Source organism: Mastigoproctus giganteus, chromosome 11 (assembly GCF_048544385.1).
Source record: "Mastigoproctus giganteus isolate SK-2022 chromosome 11, ASM4854438v1, whole genome shotgun sequence".
In the NCBI taxonomy this organism is placed as follows: Eukaryota; Metazoa; Arthropoda; class Arachnida; order Uropygi; family Thelyphonidae; genus Mastigoproctus; species Mastigoproctus giganteus.
Genome location: NC_143585.1, coordinates 40,099,655 through 40,124,097, shown reverse-complemented (window position 1 = coordinate 40,124,097; position 24,443 = coordinate 40,099,655). Strand labels below are relative to the sequence as shown.

Here is a 24,443-nt window from a genome sequence, read left to right as displayed (position 1 = left end):
AGGGCTCTTAGTACTTTGTATACTATTTTTTAGACCAAAAACAATGTTGTGTATATGCTTAATATTTATAACTGAATTATCCCATGATTTTAAAAGTTCTGCAAATTTACGTATTTTGCAGGCTGTATGTGTTTTTTTGTCCATTTTATTGACAGTATTCCTGACACGTGTGTTTCTTAATGTTGGTCTTTTTACCATTTGAAAAATTTTATAAACACATTGGTCTTGCTTGTTGCTGGTAAAACATTGTCCATTGAATATGCTGTTGAGCCCATATGGATAAAGAGATTTATATTTTAGAATGTTGAGGTTTTCTAAACCCAATCTTTTTAAACAGTATTATTTTCTATAGCTAAAATAGTAATAGTTATATTTTTGAAACTATGTACTTGAAAATGCTGCAATTCTATATCTTTTTTATTGTTGAAAGTTTTTATATGTGATCTATGCACATTTATTCTTGTGTGTAGCTGTCCACCAGTTTGTCCTATATATTTAGATTCATATTCTTTACATTTGATTAGGTAAACTACCCCACTAGTTTGGCAAAAAACTGGATAATCCACATTTGGTGTGGATTATCCAGTTTTTTTTTTTTATGCATATGATGCATGACTGGACATTTTTAACAAAGCTGTTTACCACAAGAATTAAATTTTAGAAAATTGTGATTTATATATTGCTTTCGCTGAGCTGCTAGAAGCAATGGTCTACTTACCGAATTTGAATTACCCTTAATATCTGTAGTATTGCCTGTCTCAAAATTATCTGTAGTATTGCCTGTCTCAAAATTATCTGTATTGAGTGTCTCGTTATTAGTCTTTCTGAGAACTTAAAGCATTAAATGCCATATGACTAGTATTGTTACTTATCAGACCACACAGAGCCTCGGTGGAATCCACATATCCTATGCGACTGACATAGTATCTTATTATTATTTGTAGTATAATAGCTCATAATGTTATTATTAGTATAATTAATATAACCTAATAGAGTAAAACAACTAAGGCCAACTATAGACTATTATTACCTACAACTAATAGCCATAATATGGTAAATTTAGAGCTTATATAATGATGGTAGCCAAAATTTAGCAATATAACAAGGAATTTATGGGTTACGAATGTTGATTTATATATATATATATAGGGATGAGAACAAAGAAATAAGAAATATATAGGTATCTCCTGGTAGACAAGTCATAACACAGGCCGATCCTATGTGTTTTTATCTATATATGAAGTTATGTAAAAGAATATAAGATAAAGAAAGGGTAGCAGTTTTCTGCTAAATTTAAGATATATTAAAGTAATTAAGCCAATTTGATTATATATTCACAGTAAATTCTAAGTATATTTGAACATAAAAAAAAAAATGGCAAACAGAAACAGATAGTGTCAGCTAATTATCGATGGGATATATTGAGTGGAGCTAGCCCTTGTTAACGTTCCATTCAATGTAACCATATATCTATAATTAGCTATATCATCATTTTAATTTTACTATTTTATTTTTATTTTATTTTATTATATGTGTTTATTTATAGAGTACAACAAAGAAGTCCAACTTGGGTTTATTAAACTTGGCACTTTCAGCTAATGAGTATAGTTTTCACTCCTAATACTTTTGTCCGATTTATCTATTTGGTATTATAATTAACTAAAATGTTGTTATATACAGACAGATGTAACGTACAATCATAAATTTGATGGCATTAATCTGTTCTGCTACTCTTTCTTTTTCTATTTCTTATATTCTTTTACATAACTTTATATATATAGTCTTTTACATAACTTTATATATATACACACACACACAAATTTTTTTTATATTTATTTATTTATTGTTTTTTTAACTATTTAATATTTTCAATGATGATAAAGTAGAAATATGTTGGCATGTGCAATTTTGAAATTTTTGGGGCCTAGACCACTGCCATAAGTTAAAGCAAAGGAACAAGCTTAGTGAGGCATTTCCCAAGGGGTCCATGCAGTGAAATGGTTTTTTTTTTTTTTTTTTTTCTCTCCAAGATAACTTGTTTGCAAAAGAAGTAATTGATTTTCATAAGTTGGCACAGTGCACTGTATGTAGTCAACTTCAACCTGGTTTAAATGTAACAATATTACACTAGTCAGTGCTATGTAATTAAACAGACCAAAAATGAAGCAAAGAACTTTATATATTTTTGTCATTTCATGATAATATGCATAATTTATCTGCTGCAGCATATGGCTTACATTAATTTGTTAATCATTAATTTAGAAGAAAATGCTGGGAGTGCCATTAACATTTCTGAAATGCACTTGTTGTTGCCTTCTGGCTAAAGCATGCTTTTGATTTCTTCAATTACCACTGCCTTTCAAACAAATATTCCCATTCTTTCCATATATCTCTTTCTGTGTAGCTTTGCATGTATACATGAGCTCAAATTTATGAATTTTATATTCTTAGATAAAACCATTGCTTGGAAAAGAGTTGTTCAAGGGGTACGAGAGATGTGTGATGTCTGTGAAACCACACTTTTTAATACCCACTGGGTATGCCATCGATGTGGATTTGTGGCGTGCATCGATTGCTACAAAGCTAGAAAGAATGGAACTGTCAAAGGTATGTGTGTTTTTTACACACACAATCTCATGATTGTGGTAACACTTTCTTTTAACATGTTTACCCCCTCCCCCCCCTTTTTTTTCCTTTCTTTTTTTTAACCACAGTTTTCTTTAACAATAGTAATATGGTGATTATTGATTCTGTGCATGAATTCTTCTTCCAAGACAAGGCTAGCTAGTTCTAGCCTTGTCTTTTTGTCTCTTGCAGATGAAGTCCTGTGTCAAGGCAGCAAATGAGAACAACCTTGCCTTGACTGGAATTCTCAGCAGTCTGCTTTTCTGATCTCTTCTATCATGTAGCCATGACATCAGACCACAAAGAGTTAAATAAAGCTACTATCTAGCTGAATAAAAATTTGCCATTCCAGAACTTTGAATCAGTAATATTTAAATTCTGCTTGTTAATACTTTTTGGTTTTGAGGCTTAATACTGGATAACATATTAAACTTTCAGGTGGTTATGACTCAACGAAATATTTGCCTAAAGAAATTAAATAAAAATCTCAACTGTATCAGTCATGTGATTGTTTCAACTTCTATAGGACAATTATCAGATCTCTGTTAGACTGGATCTTCAGTATATGCCTCTGCTAGAAAAACTACTAAATAGCACAGTGTACTACTCTCAGAATTGCCCTGGGAGTTTTCAGAAACCCTCCACTACAGAGCCCTTATGTTGAAGTTGATGACCCCCCCCCCCATTAAATTTTTATTGGGAACATTACTTTTACTTTATGCTGCAAAAGTTCATAGTCTACCTTCCCACCCTAGCTGTAGGTATCTGCATAACATGGGATTTTTTTTATATAATAGTAGACTAAATAAAAGCTGACCTGTCTTTCTGCATCTAAAGGAGCTATGCAGAATGTCGGGATAAATTATGAACCATGCCTTGGAACCTTATCTCCACACCGTGTGACAACTATTTTCAACATTGGGAAAAGAATATTATGCCTTGTATTATTAAAAATTAACACACAACATACTCACATCTAACTCTCAGACCTGTAAAATCTATACCTTTCTGAAACTGTTCAGAAAACTTGTCATTGTTCTGAAACTGACACAAATGGTGCCGGGGTAGTTTTCTTTTACCACTACATTTTTATTACCAGTAGCATGTATTTTCACTGCTGAACTTTTTTCCCATTAAATTAGTGCTCTGGATTAGATTATTGAACTTTCTGTTTCATGAGCTTTGCTACACACAGACTCTTAGTACAGTCTTTGCCATAAGAAATAACCTCTCCCAGTCACACCCTATATTAAAAAGGATCCACTTTTTAATATGGGGTGTGAAGGAGAGACGTTTCCTCTGTGGTCATCTCTGGTGGTTTTCCAACCAACTTAGCATTTTGCTTGATCGCAGGCTCTGGCATCGCACTGAACAAAAATTAAGTCATCTTGTTGCAAAACAACTCCATGACATAACTTCAGAACCTTATTAATTGTCCTGTACAGATTATAAAAACGTTATACAGACAGTTTGCAAATATCAGTGGTCTTACCTATGACAAGCTCAAATTAATAGTAAACTCCTATAAGTATTGATGTGTTGTTGTTACGGATCCCAGGGTTTCCTTCCAGTAACCACTTTTGTACATCTTGTGAAGAGGCTTTTATCATATCTGGTCATGTGAGTATTGTGTGTGTAGTTTTCTGTAGTGTTCTATTGTTGTGTTGTGCAACTATCAACTTAGCAGATGAGAAGTGGCAACACCTGGTCATCATGTCAACCTCCCCATCTCTGCCATATGAAGACGTGCCAGGATCTACTATCGTCTTGCTAGTCTATACCAGGATGAAGTCATGGTGTAAACTAAGTTAAGAGAAAAGGAAAGGGTGAATATAGTAGAAGTTTGGGATAGGTGTGGGAGGAAAGAATAGCAAAGAGGCAGGTCAGATTGAGGGACCCATCTTATAAAAAGAAGAGAGAGAGAGAGAGAGAGAGAGAGAGAGAGAGAGAGAGAGAAATAAGATAAAACTGGCAAGTGGAGACGATTGTCTTTCTCCCTGAGACCACATCTCATGACAAGATCCCATCCTGATTTCAGGATCAGCAAAAGTTGAAGCTAATGAGTAGTTGGCTTGATGGTAGAACTCCATGGTAATGAAGTTCTACCATCGAGCTCCTCTGACTCAACTAGAAACTCACGTAGTAATAACATCCAGCCCATGTCCCATATCAGTAGAAGATAAGCCGATTGCATAAGTTATTTACACAATATACAATCTTTAGTATAGCAGTTCGAGAAGCCCAGTTTGCTTTTCTGTTCTGCCACAATGTGTTGTCTCAAAAGATCCACGAGACAAGCATTTAGGAAGACAAATTCTGAAGAAGAACATTTATATATATGATTAGTCAATAACCGTAGTAGTAGTCCAGTGAATTCTTAGTTAATTTTGACTCTTCTCTCTCCCAGATGGTGTTGCCTCAGCAAAGTCAATGGGGCAAGGACATCCAGGAATATAATTCTGAGGAGTACATATAAGATCAGTCACTGTGATGACCAATCTTACACACTCTACAGCACTCTTGAATGGCCACACATCTCTGTTGATGGCAAAACCATTCTCCTCAATTGCACTGTTGTAACCGAGGTCCATGATAGAATATAGACAGTCTGTCATGGCAGCCGTATTACAGTTATTCTTTCCATTATTTTAAGCATCACCTTAGTTGTGGTAGCTGCTAATGTTAGACGGCACATGGGTGACGAGTGAAGTATGCTGTGGAGTGCAGAAGAAGCAACAGTGACAGGTCCTGTGTTGAATAGGATTGCAGAGTCAGTGGGTAATTTCAGATAGTGTGATCCTTGAATAAAAGGAATGGAATCCACATTCAAGAGCAAGTCTCATCAATTGGGTGTCATACTTTACATTTATTTTCTTTTAACTCCCTGCACCTTTGAGGTTGTATCCGGTGTTAGGAAAGTCTTCAGTGTGTGCAAACACTCGCAAACTAGTTCTGTGATTGATAGACTAACCCATCTCGGTTCCTTTCTCCTTTTGAAGGCTTGTGTCACAAATAGATGGAGAGAGCATTAAGAGCATCTTGAGATTGGACCAGAGGAGATTTGTTTTCTCTGGTGAAGAAACCTGTTATAAGCTGTAGATTATTTCTTAAGTCCATATAGTAATGACATTCTAAAAGAATATGGTCCACATCTTCCTCACTTCTGTAGAGGCAAAGCAGTGTAGCAGACAAATCCGGTTTACATAACTTATTGTTTAAGCTGCGATGTCCTGACAGCAGAGCAGAAATGTACCGTATAGCCCAGGAGCAAACCATAACAATTCTCTTTTTTTAAATTCTCTGAGAGATGAATGGCGAGAATCACTCGTTACCTTTCCTTGCTCCAGGACTTTGCTCCACTTATTGACATAAGTGGAGCAAAGTCGTTTTTTTTTTTTTTTTTTTCCAGATATGGTAGATGCACTCAAGTTTAATTGAACATCATCAAGGGAGATGGATTGTACTTTTTTCAGGTAGTAGTTCATATATCTATATTGTACCTCATGTTGGATAGGTGTTTTTGAAACCTTCAAGGCCACTGTGGAAGTGGTCCTGCAAACTCTCGGCATCATTAGGAGATCAGCACACTGTGCCTGTAGCAATTGTTTGAGAATATCAGAATGAACTCCTACAGATAAAAGGTGAACTTTAATTCATGGAGATCAAGTTTCGGGCATAGCAAGATGGAAGGAGATAGTACCAATGAGATTTTGTATTGGCCATAATTTTGTTATTTTTCTTGCTTGCTTCGGGGGAAAGTCCTCCTCACTGCAGCTTCTGTCGGAATCAACTAACAGTCGAATGTATCTCCATTATTTTAAAAAGACTGCTTTTAACAAACCATTAAATATGTCACACATTCTTGGAAATTGTCTAACATAAATGAATTATACTAATACTTAAAATTGAGATCCATATGTATTATTGAATTTAACCATATTTATACTGTGTTTCTTTGATCAAATATTCCAGTAAAATCTATGCATGGACACCCTACTTGAGAGACCCTCTTTGATCCACGTTGCATACCAGAAACAAGTCAGCAAATGTGTACACAAGCAAATCGATCCCTGGGAATTAGAATGCAAGACTTTTTAGTGAATAACCTTAATACAGACAGAGTAGCACACTTATCATTTCATACTCCTCCACCATGGGATTCGCATATCCCAATATGCGACTTCTCCTTTCAGAAATGGAATAAAAACGTGATACCTGCAACAATCTTCCCACAGTTGCAGTGCACAGAATTCAATTTCCTAACTATATTCAAATATACACAGATGGTTCGAAGACAGGCACTTTAGTGAGAGCAGCAGCTGTATTCCCAGATATTACTTTGACGCAACAGCTACCGAAAGAGTGCAGTGTGTATATAGCAGACTTATATGCAATAAAAATAGTCTTAACTCGTGTACAAGATAAGCATTACATGAGAAGTGTAATATATACAGATTCCTCGAGTTCCTTACAAGCCATGCAAAACATAGGCACACCTAAACATCCAATCTTTTGGCACATACTGCAAATACTAACTGACTTCACCAGAAATAAACAGGATACACTTTTCTGCTGGATCCCAGGACATACAGGGATTGCTGGAAATGAAGCAGCAGACAAGTCAGCAAAAGAACCATACTACAGATTGGAGAAGATATATCAGTGCTGTATTCCAATTACAAGCCTGTGATATGGCATACTTGCCAGTTGCAATGGCAAGAAACTTGGAATCAGCAAACTACAAACAAATTATACCAAATAAAGCCAAATATTGAAAACTGGATTTCTAGCATTCGAAGGTCAAGAAAAACAGCACTCACCAGGCTTAAGAATTGGGCATACCCATATTACGCACTCATTTTTGTTGCAAGCAGAGGAAACACCATGATGCCAGGCTTGTGACACTATCAAATCAGTTCAACACATATTAATAGACTGTCCTACATATGCAAATGAACGCAAACAAGCCTTCAAAGATATTTATAGGACACATGACACCATTACCCTAACAGACCTCTTTAAAAATAGAGATGGCTTCACAGATGTTTTCAACTTTCTTAAAGCTATTAATTTATACCACCTCCTCTAAGGAAGTGAATATAAGAAACAGACCAGCACAATGACTTATTAATCAGGTTAAAAGGAACAATTGAAATCCAAAGTAAACACATCAGACCATATGAACTGGCGCATTATGACTCGCGCAGTCCATGCGCTACTAAACCTGAATATAAACAAACATCAACTATTCCAGAATTCTTTTCCTAGTTCCTTGTGTCATTTACTTGTTTTAGCCTTCCCAACACCTTCATACAGAAGAATACTCAAATCCACACGACTACCAACCAATAGGTATAAGAGAAGATGATACATGCCCCGCTAACATGGCTAGCACCTTGAAACCAAGGATTTGATGAACATAGGTCAGCATGGATTATGCAAGAATATTCCTTCTTAAGATCTCTTAGTCAAATCTGAATCAAATAGGTGTGTATTCATAAGAAATGACTACATGGTATAATAGTATGCTTTCATATAGAAAAAAACTTTTGACACAACTTTGTGCTATGTCACAATTCATGATCTACATAACCATGAACCACAATGCAATTTGCCATCTGTTTAAGAAAAAGGAAATACTCCAGGAAATTGCTTGGTGTCACTCTATTTTCAATTAGAATAAATTACATGACAAATGCCCCCATGACATAACGTCAGAACTTTGTTAATTGTCCTTTCTGAATGTCTTCAGGACAAATTCAGACTGTTGTACGCACATACCTCTCTATGCTAGTGACCTTGTGATTTAATAGCATTCTCAGAACACATGCTTTGTAGAGGAACAGCTTCAGTTTTCATTGAAATATCTGCTTTTCTGGATGAGTAATGAGGGCTACTGATTGTCCAAATAAAAAAATAATAAAAAAAACTTACCATACATTTCTGCAAGAAATAGAAATGCATCCTTATCCTAAATTATGATTACGTGCTCATACAATACCTATTACAAACATCTGGTTTATATGCTTAATTTTTGACAGCTAACTTAACTTTTTAGAGTGCATAAAATATATACAAACTACTTGTTTAAAGAAAGTACACATACATTGAATAATCTGGCGCCTCCGTAGCCAGGTGGGAAGGAGCAGCAGTGCGTAGCACACGCTTCTTGATTAGACCGGGGTTCGAGCCCGTCATCACCAAATATGGAGAATGCGGAAAGGTCATGGAATGACCACCGTATATCCCGGAGCAATATGGCCTTAGTTGCTAATGCTCCTAAAAACCAAATAACAAACAAACAATTGAATAATCTCTGCCATTATACAGGATACAGATTGTGGCACTCTCCATTTATATTGATCCATAATTAGATGTCACTTTGTGATTATGGTACTCTGCATATGATTCTGTTAAGAAGAGTCCACTAAAGTGGTTAATCTGATTCAGCATATTGCCTCAAGATTTCTGTGGTGACTTCAGAACATTCACAGTTTATATACTGAAGCACAACAATAGCATTGTTATCTGTTCAGAGAAAACTGCTATTATTGAATTATGTAGGAAAAAAATCCAATATTCCTTTCTCATCATGTTTGGTCATACTTTTATTGATCCAAAGTGATCACACTACAAAAATAAACCCAAACCAAGCAAACCCTCTGGATTGCATATTGAATGGAATTGTCTAATGCTCAAGTTTGCAAGCAAACTTGGGCATTAAGCAATTCCATTCAGTTCATATACAGAATTATGTACATTTCACTAAGCTGTATCCTGGTGATTCCAAAATTAATACCACTGTGGGCACAGCTGTTGTCTCTCTTTCCACTTCCATCTCTTTATCCTTACCAGTTGAATGCAGAACTTTCACATCTGAGCTCTAGAAAAGATAACCTCACTTCCAATACCAGTTGCATAACATATAAATACTCATTAATGCAATCATTGTTTTCTTTCACAATAGTTCTATTCTGCATCCTATTTTGAAAAAAAAAATTGTTCTCAAGTGATGCAACTTCAGGAAGACAAATGCATTGCCATATAAGTATAATAAAATAATTTTCTCATTTTTCAGTTCCTTCATCCATTTTTTACTATTATTTTGTACTAGTACATAATGAACATAACTTTTAAAATCTGTGTAGATCCACCATATATACTCATCCTTCACAACGAGTTGCCCACGTATTGCACTACCCCGAATAAGTAAAGTTTCATTTTCAATACCAGGGTACCTGCCCACCCACCCACCGATGAAAAGCCAACTAGCTTTGAAACGGTGCTGTCTTGGTGGTGGTGGCCACCGAGAATAAGTAACAATAGTCTTCTCTATTAGTGAAGCGTTACTTATTCAAGGTAGTGCTATACGTGGGAAACTCATGAAGGATGAGCACAATATGAGATACAGATGAAATGATGCTTTTCACACTACTGTCATAGTTTTTTTTTAAGAGTTGTCTTTGGCGTATCTACACCAATATTATATAGAATCTTAAACTCTTAAAATATTATGCCTGGTTGCATTTAGTTTTATTTAAATAATAAACATTACAAAAATTGGTCCCCGTTTTAAGTAGAATTTTCTAGTACTAATATCCTTGGATAGCATGGATCCCCTGTACAATCCAGTCTAAACATCTCTCTCTCTCTGTAACTTGAATTTATGGCTCCTAGTTCTAGAATCATTTATAATCATTCATTACTGTTGCCTCTCAGAGCCTTAAACACCTCTCTCTCAAGTTGGCTCTAAGGTGTCTAGTTTCCAAGCTGTTCAACCCACATATTTGAAGTCTAATCATATGGATGCCCTTTTGCCGATCTCACCAAGCGAGTTAGCCATCTTTGGACCCTTTCAAGAAACTCTTGAAACTTTTTTTTAGGTGCAGTCTCCACACTTGAACACAGTATTCCAGATGTGGTCTAAAAATAGTCTTATATAATGGGATTATGATATCCTTATCTCTACTAGCAAATGTTCGATAAATCATTGACAGGACACCATGGGTCTTCCTCGCAACCAGTATACAATGCTCCGAGAACTTCATGTCTGATTGCATGTAACATATAATAACAGTTAGTGTATAACACTTTCTTTAAACATTTTGAATCCTATAAGCCTCTTTTAATTAATACTTTCCACAAGCACTAACTGTCTTATAATATGAGGGTTATCCCAAAAGTAATGCATACTATATATATGTGTTCTTCTCACTCCATGTATGCCTGCATGGCTGACATTTATCAGGATAATAATTTGAAGTTTAACCTCGACATTAAGTGTCTTTGAAACAGAGTTCCTGCATTGAATGTTTGTGTGGAGGCTTTTAAAAATTTATGGTGGTATTACTTCAGGTGAAATTACAGTTTCAGATCAAATTTTTTTTATCATCATTGAAACTTTACATGGTTGAATTCCAGCACATTTATGAATTGTTCCGTGACGTGTATGTTAACAGTAGATTGTAGCACAGTTTCGCATTGGGCTGAAAGATTTTGTCAAGCTAAGAAAGTGTTGAAGATAAGCGACACTCAGATAGACCAAGAACATCTACAGACTGTCATTTTTACCATCATTTTGGAGAAAGAAATAGCCAACAAATCTGGAATAGTAAATAAAATCATCTATTCACCAAATTTTAACTGAAGTTACAGAAATGAAAGATCACTGCCTGAGGGTTATCACATTTGCTATTAGATAAACAACAAGCAAAGTATAAAAGAATTGCAGCACAGCACAGTTACGTGCTTATTTCCAACAAGAAGTTGAAAAGTTTTTGAAATGCATTGTTGCCATCAGTGAGATATGGACTTTAAACCTGAATTGAAGTAATAGTATTCACCATATGGTGTAAGGAAGTCGTAGGCTTTTTTGCTGCACTGGCAGAAAAAAAAAACAAGTAGATAAGAAAATGCAATTATATGCTTCCCTCCTCACACAAAGTAACAAAGGGTAACTGTCCAGTTGACCTTTGAATTTATTCAAACTTTCATCCTCAGGTACTTGCGAGGGCAAGTTGTTCCATCAATCAGTGACTTGCTGGCTAAATGAAAACTTCTTACAATCTAATCTAAACCTCAACCCCTATAATTTGAATTTATGACCCCCTAGTTCTGGAATTCTTTATAACATTGAGAATTCCACCTTTATTCATTTTACAAATCCCTCTGAGGTACCTGGTTGCCAAGCTCTAGCTCACATCGGAGTCTCTCCTCATACGGTTGTCCTTCTGCTGATCTCACCATTCGAGTTGTCCATCTTTGGACCCTTTAAAGAAGCTCAGTGTATTTTTTCAGATGAGGTCTCCATGCTTAAACACCGTATTCCAAATGTGGTCTTACAATTGCCTTTACGTTGGGATTATGGCCTCCCTATCTCTACATCAATAGGACATCATGGAGTTTGCTGGCTGCCTGTTTACACTTCAGAAAACTTTGTGTCTGCTTGTATTTTAATTCCCAGATTCCTTTCCTCTTCTGCTGTTTTTTATTCAAACCCACCAAGTGTATAATTTATTTGCGTGTTGCTATTCCCTAAGTGTAAGTTACGTTATCTGCAAACCTTACATTTAACAGCGTTAAAACATAGCTGCCGCTTCTCTGGCCATCTCTGAAGTGTGTTCAAGTCATCCTGAAGGAGCACTGCTTGGCACTGATGATTCACAACTCTGCCAGTCTTTACGCTATCTGCAAATTTTGACATCATTCCTTCTATCACTTTGTCTATGTCATTTATGAAAATGAGAAACAACACTGGTCCAAGAACTGATCCTTGAGGAACCCTACTCCTACCGTTACACCAATCTGAAGAATAGCCATTAATCACAACTCTTTGCCTTCTGCCCTGCAGCCACCCAGCTGCAGAGCAGAAGGCAAAATTCTTCTTATAATCTTACCAGTAATCCCAACCTGTTCAAGCTTATACAGTAACCTCTTGTGAGGTACCAAATCAAATCCTTTGCTAAAATTCAAATAAAGTATGTTGAAAATTGTTCCCTTAAAAAGCCACGTCTTCTTGTGTCCTTCAGAATGCTATATCTATCTAAAAGGCCCTGGATTACACTCTTAATCATTGAAATCAGACTAATGAGCCTGTAGTTACCAACTTCACTCTTATAACCACTTTTGTGTACTGGTGATACATTGGCACTATCAGCTCAGTGGAAACATCCATGCCCCTCTGAGTTGTAATTATAAGGGCAGTATTGCCACCAATCATGTGCCACTTTGGAAGGTCAATACCTGAAGAACTGGACAATGTTTCTCCAGACATTGGGAGCTGGTTTGCTTTGTACTCCATGACACTGCAAAGCTGCCTCATATCACACAATCTGTACAGCTTCTTTTCACCAATTACAAGTGGGAAGCACTACTTGTCCCCATTGTAGCCTTGATATGAGTGTAGACATGACCTAATTGCATCAAACCTCATCAGATAGTTAAAATAGCATTCAGAAATTACCTATACGTTGAAAAGCACTCGTGGCAATGAAAGAAGCTATTTCACCCACCACCACACTCCATAATTAAGAACTCTTATCATCAAGAACAAGCAGCACTAACAGCCATCCAGTAGTTATATGCAAAACCACAACACATTAATGTTATTTGTGAAGTGTGGGGAAACATGAGTATAAAGTGTAGTGGAACAATATCTTTATAAAACAAGAGTTATAGATACCATAGTATTACCTGAATAATATTGTTGATCTCCATGGATTATAAAGTAAAAAATAAATAAATAAAAATATGTATTGTTTACAGTAATTTGACACTATTCCTTACATGGCTAATTACAGAAGTAACAATAGCATGCATTAAGAAAGGTCAAGATTTTGCTTAATTCTTACAATATGATAGTTTCATACTTAAACTATGTTTAATTTTTAGTTTATTCCATATTTTAAGGCTTACATTGTGTCATGGTATGTTTTAAAATATCTAAATAATTTACATAAGCAAACTAGCTTTGATTGTTACTTTAAGTTTTAATTTTCGGATTAAATTTAAAATATTGTTTCTAAGGATTCTGACTTTATGATACTAATTGATGCAGCATTGGAGTTCACATATCTTTGTAGTTCTGCGAATGTCAGTCTATCTGCAACTTTAATAACAGTTTTGTAGAAAGACAATTTTTTAGTTTTGGGTTTCGTTTTCATATGTTTTTAATATTTCAGTACTATTGAAGTAATATTTCCACTGTAATTCTTTTGTAGAAGAAGAGAATCCACCAAAAGACAGAGATGAATTTCAATGGCTGTTTTGTACAACTAAGCAGCCACATCAACAAGATAAATTGATGATGACACAAATTATTGCCGGCTCAGCTCTTTATGATGTTGCACAAATTCTTCATAACATTAGAGAGAAGTGGAAAATTCCTGCCTATTGTAAATGCATTCCAAGGGAAGTGGAGGAACCTAAAGCCAAAAACTTCTCAAATGGTATTTGTAAGGCAAGTAAAAACAATTACTAAGATTTGGCATCTTTTTATACAATAAAATTATTATACTGAATATGGGGAAGTGTAATTATGTTTTCCAGCTTGTTTTATTAAATTCTTCATCTCTTGAGTGCCGCTCTGATAATATTACTAAGATTCTTACAACAAATCGGAACATCTGTTGTAAAGCTTCCATAGCTAGTTGTCAGCTAGGCATATACTAGACTTTTTCATGAAATGTCCATTACTGTCCACATAATTGTATGGCTGAATGCACTTCCTGTTGCTATTCTAGTAGCAAGAGCACTTTTAAGGAGAGTTTATTCTGTGTACGCCATTTTGTATTAACCCTTTGAGAAGCAAGCTTTCAGAAAATGTGTGGCTTGGCAGGTGGTTTCATGCTAAGGGAAACACTTGTTAAGCTCACCATTTTTGACCCTGCTTTGTGGGGTGACTTTCTTCATGGGATTTTGCAAATTTGTGAAAATGAAAACATTATATATAAATGCCTCTAAATATGATGGAAAGATTTGCTAAATTCTGCACAATGTTGCCAGAAGTACTAGGAGAGTCAGCTGACAACTTCTACAAGAGGTTTTAACCGTGAAGCAACATCTAGAAATTGTGTTTGTAGATAACAAGCTTAGTGGAAAGGCCAATCTTTCACTGATTACTTACCAGGATAGATGGTAAGAAGAAAATAGTTATTTGGCTGGGATGGTGGGAAGGATAGTATAAGAGATGGAAGTAGAAAGATGGCAATGAAATAACTGAAATAAAAAGAAACAAACAGGAAATTCTGCTTTACATCAGACATTATACTAAGTCATGAGTTAAGAAACTGCAAGACAGGAAGATTGGTTCAAAGATGATGGAAACAAAAAACAAAAAAGCGTGGAATCTTCCTGATAATATATGAACTTGTTGATTGAATTAGACTAGATTCTGTCACCCAAGAACATCTGACTCAAAGAAGCCAAACTGGAAGGTTAGTATTCACAACATTGGAAGTTTCAGTGAGGTGAGGAGACTATTGCATTATTAGAAACACCAGTGTTGTTTTTTTTGCAAATTCATTTGTTAGCTCACTACCAAAATGCATGGCACTAGCTACCAGGACCAGGCTGTCTAAATGAGTTGTCTAACTGGTTTAGCCATTTTACCATTTTAATAGCCAAATGCATTATACAGTCTGCTTATGCCAATGCATTCTCAAATGTGTATTAGCATTGTATAAGTAATTGTAGGTAAAGAGGCCTGTGTGCTTGGGATTCATTCTGTATAATCTATTATGTAGCACCAAGCAAAAATGGGAAAGTAAAATAAAATAAATGATGGGTTTAATGTTAAATAGTAAAACAGAATATATTAAATACATACAATACAAAAAAGCTTTCGGTTATTATGGTAACCTTCATCGGTTGAATATGAAAGTTTAGGAACGGAGCGTGTAGTGCCAGTAATGCACAGTAAACTGCGTGATGTAACAACCAACTGTTTGAAGTTGAAGCCTGTGATTGTGACGTATGTGAATGTTGCCAACATTTGTTAGTCATGGAAATGGTTGCCTCAATAATAGAGTGTACACGACATGTCACTGCTTCTGTTGACCAAAGTATTAGAGCACGTGATGTGCAACGACTCTAACCAAGCACGGCATCGGTAATGGCGGGACCGATCGACAACCATGACATTGTGGCATGGGTCAATGTCGTGTCGGGTTGACCAAAAGTGCTAGCAATGGCCAGTGTTCTGTATAAGTAATTGTAATGCTGTATCATCACTTGAGGTGATGTCAGTGGATTTAGTAGCATGATTGGATGGGGAATCTAGAAAATAAAAGTATTTTTGGTGGAATATGTAAGTACTGATGACCAACAAGGTACTGCTGCAAAAGCCATCTGCTATCTTTCTTAGCATAGTCCAGATTCACTCCAACCCTGATCAGTAGCAAGAAACTTGCAACTGCTGTTTTGCAGGTTTAGCAGTAACTAGAAATACTTTTTTTTTTTTTGCTACATTTAAGAAAATATTATTGTTGTCATTTTCATGTTCCAATTCTCCATTACCAAGTTTATATTTTCCCACACTTAGTTTTTGTTATCAGAAACTCTCCACATCTAGTTTTCTTGTAAACAGTAAATTTGATTTTAAAAAAAAAAAATCTGTTCCAACTGCAAATGATGTGTTTTCTCTATTCTTAAGTAATAGCTGACAAAAATTCTCTCCCAACTGGCAGAATTAATGTTGCCACGTTAAACAACAATTATATAGAAAGCCCATGTTGGGGTCTTTAGCAAAGCAGGATTAAATCTGATGCTAAAGTCAGCTTTCAAGGACATGGATGTCAGTCTCATATGCTGAAGCAGAGCCACATAGCAATTCTTTACAACCATTTCCAGAAAGAGTCTGGAGGTATGTAGGGTTTTAGGGAAGAGGGGAAAAGACCAGATTTTATTGAGACATGCAAGACCTTGGATATGCTAAGGAATAACCAAAGGCGACTAAACTTTTCCTGCAGCGTGCCACCTAGTAATATATCTGTAAGCTATTGGAATCAGTACCCTCACCCCCACCCACCCATTACTGATTCATGCTGCCAAATGTTGTTGCTAACTAAATCAAGGATTACCCTGTACATTAAATGCTTGTAATAAAAAAATAATAAATATAAATAAACAATTTTATGTTTAGAAAGTAAATTTAACGTAGGCTAAAGAATAGATGTGTGTCTGTACAGAATCAAAATCGTGAAGAGGTCACTAATACGTTATGTGCATTAAATTAATGTTAAAAGGGGGCAAATATGAATAGAGGGTTCCCTTCACATTTGAAATCCATATTATAATATTTATTAATAAAAGTGGAATTCAAACTGTATATTCATTTCTGATTTTTCATGTTATTTGTTTTGTGTATATATACAGGCAACTCTCGGTTACGAACATTCGATTTACAAACATTCGCTATAACTAACGTCACAATTCATTCAAAATTTCTTCAAGTTGCCAATAGATAGGAGAATTCCTTATAAAATGAAATGCCAAACATATAGTGAACATAATTGTTTTAAAAAATGTATTTATTACAGTAATTATCAGAAAATTATATGATAATTATACTGAACTGTTCTAGGTTAATAAAACTAATCTAGCCAGTGGTTTACGTCACGCTGCATAGAATGTTTTCTTGTTGGAGAAAATGGCTGCAGCTTTTAAATCAATTTCTGAGGGGTGGCAATCTTTGAAGAAGATGCAAATATGGTTAGAATTGCAAAAGTGAAAAGAGACATTTATTACTGTCTAGCATTTAATGAGATTTTTGAAGGAAAAAAGAAACTAAATGTGCAATCTTCTATAAAAACATATTTCAAAAAAAGTGGAAACCCAGCTTCATCATTATTTCTTCATTATCAGATGCCCTTCCATCTATGTCATCTGCACCTAGTGTCACTTAAGTGGAAAATACTGAACTGTGATGAAGATGTTGACGAGTAAAAGTTGAATACAGTACATATGTATATACAGAAGGCCTCGGTAGCCCAGTGTCAGGAGCGGGGGCACCTCCATAGCCAGGTGGACAGGAGCAGCAGTGCGTGGCACACACTTCTTGATTAGACCGGGGTTCAAGCCCGTGACCACCAAATAATGAGGATGCAGAAAGGTCGGGGAATGACCACCGCATATCCCTGGAGCAATATGGCCTTAGTTGCTAATGCTCCTAAAAACCAAATAACAGTAACAGTCAGGAGCGGGAAAGCAGTAGCACACGCTCCTTGAGTAGACTGTGATTCAAGCCCTTGACTGCTAAATAGCGTCGATATGCCAACCTGCACTGGACCAGTGTGGCAGACTGGTCCATTTCCCTCGGCATGAATTGTTGAGGAGGCCTCCGTTCTGCAGTGGGTTGATAGTGGCTGCAGTTTACCTTTTATGTATATAAAGTACATATATTATGTTAGTACTGTACTAATTTTCTTTATTTCTATTTTGTAACTCTTTGTTTTTAATTAAAATTAACAAGTAAGATATCTTGTTTTTTCATTCTTTTCTTATTTTATTTTACATTACATATCATATATGATAAACCATAATGCACATATACATTATAATAAAATGTATTGTATAGACCATTTGATGTTTAGTACATGGTTTTAATGCTTTAAAATGGCTGCTAATGTACACAATACATATTGTAAAAGCTCAAAAATACAAGATACACATAACGAACAACGTCTTGGAACGGAACTCGTTCATAAACCAAGAGTTGCCTGTATATATATATATATATATATATATATATATTATTATTATTATTATTTCTCTCTGATTGGAGGTTCAACCACATTGTTGTTTCATGTTACGGTTGGTCAGAGAACTAACTATCCTACAGGTGTTTAGGATTGCGCCTTTCTGGAGTTCCTTGTAGGTGTTTGTTGTGGGACCTATTACTTCTAGGCTGTTATGTGTAAGGTCTTTGGCACCATATTGGTGGTTGACATGATGATCAGGATGGTCATTACTTGTTGCATGTACCACATCCCTTTGATCTCCTGTCTTAGGTTTGTATACTTCCTGATTTTTTTCTTGTGGGTTTTCTGGAAGTTGACAGTGTTGGGTACTGCTGTGTCAATTAGGTAGGTAGCCTTTTCCTTCTTGTCCACAAGGGTTATGTCCAGTCTGTTGTGTGGTATTATCTTGCCCATTATCATGGTGCAGTCCCTGTATAGCTTGTGGGTTGGGATCTCTAATACTGCCTGGGGTTCGTACTTGTAGTACAGTACAATTTCTTTGATCAGCTGGTATTTCCTTTCTAGCTTCTGATGTGTTATCCTGGCTGAGTCTACAAGTGTACTCCATCTGCATTACCTTGCATCCTACAGTAATGTGTGGATCGTTTCTGAGGCCAGGTGCATTGTCGACATGTGTCATCAGACACTCCAGAATCCTTGGCGATGTATTTTCTATGGTTTCTGGTGTTGATTACCTTGTCTTGGATGATAAGGATGAATCCTTCAGTCTCGGGGAAGAGAGTTCTGCTCGTGAGCCATGCGTTCGAAGCAATTTTATCAATGTGACCTTGATGGATGTCATTGAAGTGTCTTCTTTGCCCATGTTTGTTGCTTTGTTTGTGCCATCTAGGTGGGAGGGAACTCCTCGCTTAGGTTGAGTGGGGGTATACCACTTGTCTACCTTCCTTATGGCCTGGTAGAATGCTGCTGTGTGTTTCTGTAAGTAATCCATCAGGTTAGCTATCACTGTTTTTTCTGTTGCTCACTGAGGTTTATCAGGCCCCTTCCACTTCCTGAACTATTGTTAGTCTCTCCACGGCTGACTTCAGGTGGTGTTGGCAGCTCTTGGTCAACATTGTCCTTGTCTTTCTCATGATATCTTCCAGCTCAGTGTTAGTCCAGTTAGCGGTGGGACTTCTTTGGTGTTTATGGCTTTAACTGTGTTCCCTCCATTCAGCTGTACTTTCAGCAGGCTTCTGTGTCTCTGATAGTAATTTTCAATCAGGCAGGGCTTGATTTTGATTTCCTTGTGCTCTGACTGCTGAGCCTGCATCATCCCAATGTATTTGTAGGTTTCTCCCTGTCATAGCGTCGATCTCTTTACCAGTCTGCAGCTGGTAGTTTCATCCAGCTAATTTTTTCTGGTTCAGTCTGTGGGTCTTGCTTTTGTCTAGACCGAATTCCATCTTGCTATCATTGCTGAATTCTTTGGTGATCTGGAGTAGTTGATGGAGTTGTTTTTCGATTTCCGTGTAGAGATTGATGTCATCTGTGTACATCAGGGGGGTTTAATGTGGCTGTGATTTTTTTTTTTTTTTCTCTCTTGTTTTTAGACCTCTAAGTACTAAGATATTTTTCCACCCTCCTGATCCCTGTTTTTCTAACTGCCCAACTTCTTTGGTTCACTATGACATTTGTAATTCATTTCTTTGCAGCATTCAATTGACTTGACTTCTGCAAATTCTGCTAAAGGACTTTTTATAGAAGTTTTTGAAATTTTTTCTAATGTCCTTTTTGAAGATGATTTTGTATTTTGCATCTAAAGCCTTGCAAAGTTTCCATATTTAGTGGTTGTTGACAAATGAAAGGAGGGCTTCAGATTTCAAAAGGAAAGGGAGCAAGACTATATTGGATTAAGGCATATCTTGGTCTGTGTTAATTTTAGAGACAGTTATATGCTGTGGGATATGAACACATTATGGAAAATGTTTAACAGATTTTTCCCAGATAGTTTTGAGGGAATCACACACACACATGCGCGTACGATAGGTAGTTTTAGAGCTTACACAGTGAATCATTTGACATCTTCACATCTGTAAAAAAAAAAAAAAAATAATAATAATAATAAATGGGAAAACATAAGCAAAAGCTGCATATGAAAAATCACTGGCAGGATTGCTAAAAACAAATACATGGAGTATATACTTTAATTCAAGATAGAAAACAGTAAATCAGATAGACCATTTGATTGGTAGAAGTAGTGGATTAATGGAATCCTAACCATGTCAGGTGGGTTGATAAGTACTTAGCTATTATCTTAACAGATGCAAGCAGGTTTTGCCAGGAGGATAAAGGTAAAGAGGAATTAGTCCTGTAAAATAAGTGATATTACAATTGTTGAATAAAATCTATTGAAAGAAGTGCTGGGGTGGGTAAGACTTTAAGGATTATCCAGTATATATCTACACTAAAAAAAAAAAAAAAAAAAAAAAAGTGCCATGTTGGTGTAGTAAATTCTTTATAAATTTAATACAATCATCATTGGACTGAAAGAGTATTAATATGTTTTGAGCCCGTAAAGGAGGATCTAATGAGGTGATGGGAACTCTACTTTCACTTCGTTGGTCAACAAGATCTCTCTCTCTCTGTGGGAGGGGGGGTTCAGGACCACTCTAGTAGGAGTAGATTCCTGAGACATTTGCAGTATTGGCACATGGAGCCCTTACATAAACAATCTGGTTAAAAGGAGACATCCACAATTTGGGAACCTTTGCAATCCAATATAAGTTTTATTACTTGTTTGGAGAAGTCTGGGATTGGATTCTGTCAAGGCTGTAATTGTCTGATCCTTGGCAATGGGATTGTATATTTATATATTAGTCCCTCGCTAATCTGGTTGCAGTTAATCCAGATCGAAATATGAAAATTCTGTTTGCAGTTGAGAACCTTGAAAGGCACACAGGATTTAGGAAGGCAGATGAGTAACTCTTACTGTGTGCTGATTGACTACACAGAGAGAGGCAGAACATACATTGCACATTGTTACTACTCTGTGATTCACTGCATTGTCTTGCGTGTTGTTCAGTATCATTGTTGATTCTGAGTTGGACGGATGTTATTGCTTATATCGCTTCGTTTGCATACTTCTTTATACATATATACACTGCCCTACCATTAATATCCAGACACCTGCTTTTAAACAAAAAAAAGCCTTTATTGTGTTGTTTAATATTTTGTGCTGAAACCTTTTTGCTTTTATGACAGCCTTCAATCTTCGCGGCATACTCTCAACCAGCTTTTTATAAATGTCGGGTGATCTTTACCTCCACTCGGCCTTTAACGCAGCCACCAGTTTGGCCTTGTTCTTTGGGCGATCTCAACGTGCACATACTTGACAATCAACTACATCCTAAAGATGCTTGATAGGGTTCAGATCAGGCCAATCCAAATTTTACACACCCATATCCTCAAACTACTCTGTTGCGACCCAAGCTGTATGGCATGCCATGTTGTCTTGCTGATATAGGTATGGGCCTTTCCCGAAGTATTGCCATCATGTTGGAAGTGCATAATTGTCCAGGTTGTCCTGGTAGTGCACAGCATTCATGGTTTTGTTGGTAAAGACTAATGGGCCCAAGCCAAACCATGAAAGGAGCCCCATACCATGACACTGCCAGGTGAGCAGGAGCAGCAGTGCGTAGCACATGCTTCTTGATTAGAACGGGGTTTGAGCCCATGACCACCAAATACGGAGGATGCGGAAAGGTCATGACCACTGCATATCCCCGGAGCAATATGGCCTTAGTTGCTAATGCTCCTAAAAAAAAAAAAAAAAAAAAAAAAAAAAAACCCAAATGACACTGCCTACACCAAACTTCATTGTTGGGAGAATACAACCAGGAAGGAACTTGATTCCCCTGACATTCACCACACTCAGGAACGGCCATCAGACTGGTAGAGTGCGAACCTCGACTCGTCTGTCCATACGACTGTTTTCCACTGCTCTGCAGTCCAGGATTTGCACTCCTTACACCACGTTAATCAGCATCTAGCATTTGTTGAGGTGATCAATTCTGTTGAACGTGTCATCTTGCATGCCCACTTTTGCAATTGTTTGTTCAAAGCCCTGTGAAGTGAAATAAAAAGAAACTACTTTACTTTGGTGTAACTATGATTAATAAGCTCAAAGTGATAGAACACTTGAAAATGGTGTTCCTGGGAAAAAAAAGTTGCTGAAGAATTTGGTATTGACCAACAGGCCGTGTCAGATATTAAAAAGCAAAAAAGAATATATAAAGACATTAGTTTTAAAATTCAATGTAGGAAGTGATAAAAGATCAAATAGATAGACATTAAAAAAGCAAAAGAAGTGTTGCCGGAAGAAGTGTATTTAAGTGGTATTTACTGCAACGATCAAGTGGCATTGGCATCGCGCCTCCGTAGCCAGGTGGATAGGAGCAGCAGTGCGGAGCACACGCTTCTTGATTAGACCGGGGTTAGAGTCCATCACCACCAATATACGAAGGGTGCGGAAAGGTCAGGGAATGACCACCGCATATTCACAGAGCAATATGGCCTTAGTTGCTAATGCCCCTAAAAACCAAATAACAAGCATTGGCATGTGATGCCAGCGCCACCTGATAAATGTATAAAAAGAATACATTTATCCATCTATCAATGGATAAATGTATTGTCTTTTTATAGTTTTTAAATAAAAGCCCTACAGTGATATTTAAGTTTGTTTGTCTTTTAGGGCTATCTTTTGCTTCACTAATCTGGATGATGTCTCCACCCAATTACACCGCACCGGATTAGCGAGGGTTTAGTGTGTGTGTGTGTGTGTGTGACATTTCTAAGTGTGGGTAGTTCCGCCCGTATTTCATGTGGAAGGTGAAATTAGGTAAGTACTTAGGATGGCAGTAGCCACTCCAGCTTTCGTATTGCACTAACAGCTTAGAACAATGGTTTTCGTCCGGGGTGCCGCAACAACATTCCAGGGGTGCCATGTAATTTAAGTTTAAGTTACTTAAACTTATTATTATTATTTAATTTATATGTTTATTTCATTATAAAAAGGTATACAGTATCTTAATTTTGTGTTGATCTATAATTGATGTTTATGTAGTAACTCTATATAAAGAATAAAATTATATACTGTATATATATAATTTGTGTTATGTGTATTATGAAATGTAATTTTTATAATTATATTATTGTAATAAAGATAAAGATAAAATATTTTCAAAAAATACCAAAACTTATTACCACTACTGAAACAGAGGATTGTCATTATTCCTAGATATAACCTCCAATCTCCTATTGGATTAAAGATCTGCAATTATAAAACCATAGCAAAAGAACTAGAAACAACAAAACTGTTACTGCAACAATTCCAGATACAAAAAATTTATGAATACAGACTATCAACATGTCCTCACAGGTGATTTAGAAATAAAAGAAGATAAAGATTTAAGGAACCTAATGAAACAGGGATTTAAATATAGGCCCAGCTACAAAAATAATTGTAATAAAGTAAAAAAAAAAAAAAAAAAAAGTATACGCCGACCTATTACAGTTTAGTTACAAACTATTCATTAAATATGAAATACCAATCGAAGATTTCAATGGTTGGATTAGAAATGTACTGGATGACAGCACAAAACCTTATCAAAAGCATTGAACAAACAGCAAAAATTAATTATGCAGACATAAATAGCAAAATTAGAGAATTACAAAACAAATTTATAATTACTAGTGTGGATAAAGCCACCAACAACTTTGCGATTGTATGTAAAAAATTCTATGCCGAAACACTAAAAAATGAAGTAACTATAAGCAACACATACAAAAAAAATCAGTAATAATATGAGAAGCACATTAAACAAGATATTAACATTACATAAAAGAGCAAAAGTTAGAATAGACAATACTAAGATTCCATTCTTATATATGATACCCAAATTCCATAAAAAAACCAGTTAGCTTCAGATTTATTACAACTGGAAGAAATTGCTACACCAGTGTCATAGCCAATAAATTCAAAAAAATATTAAAACAAATATACACAAACATTGAAGAAACTTGGATTATAAATAGTAATGCCAAATATAAAAGAACACTAAAGCACAACTAAAATAGAAA

General features: G+C 36.0%; 1 protein-coding gene across 2 annotated transcripts in view; it reads left to right on the top strand.

Annotated features, from left to right (window-relative positions):
- LOC150077938 (uncharacterized) overlaps window positions 1-24,443 on the top strand; it is a 635,130-nt gene that overhangs the window by 512,258 nt on the left and 98,429 nt on the right. For both annotated transcript variants that reach the window (XM_090384667.1, XM_090384666.1), the window contains 2 exons: window positions 2,452-2,607; window positions 13,845-14,083. In XM_090384667.1, coding sequence (XP_090240793.1) covers window positions 2,452-2,607; window positions 13,845-14,083 — 395 coding nt within the window. The remainder of the gene's footprint in view (window positions 1-2,451; window positions 2,608-13,844; window positions 14,084-24,443) is intronic.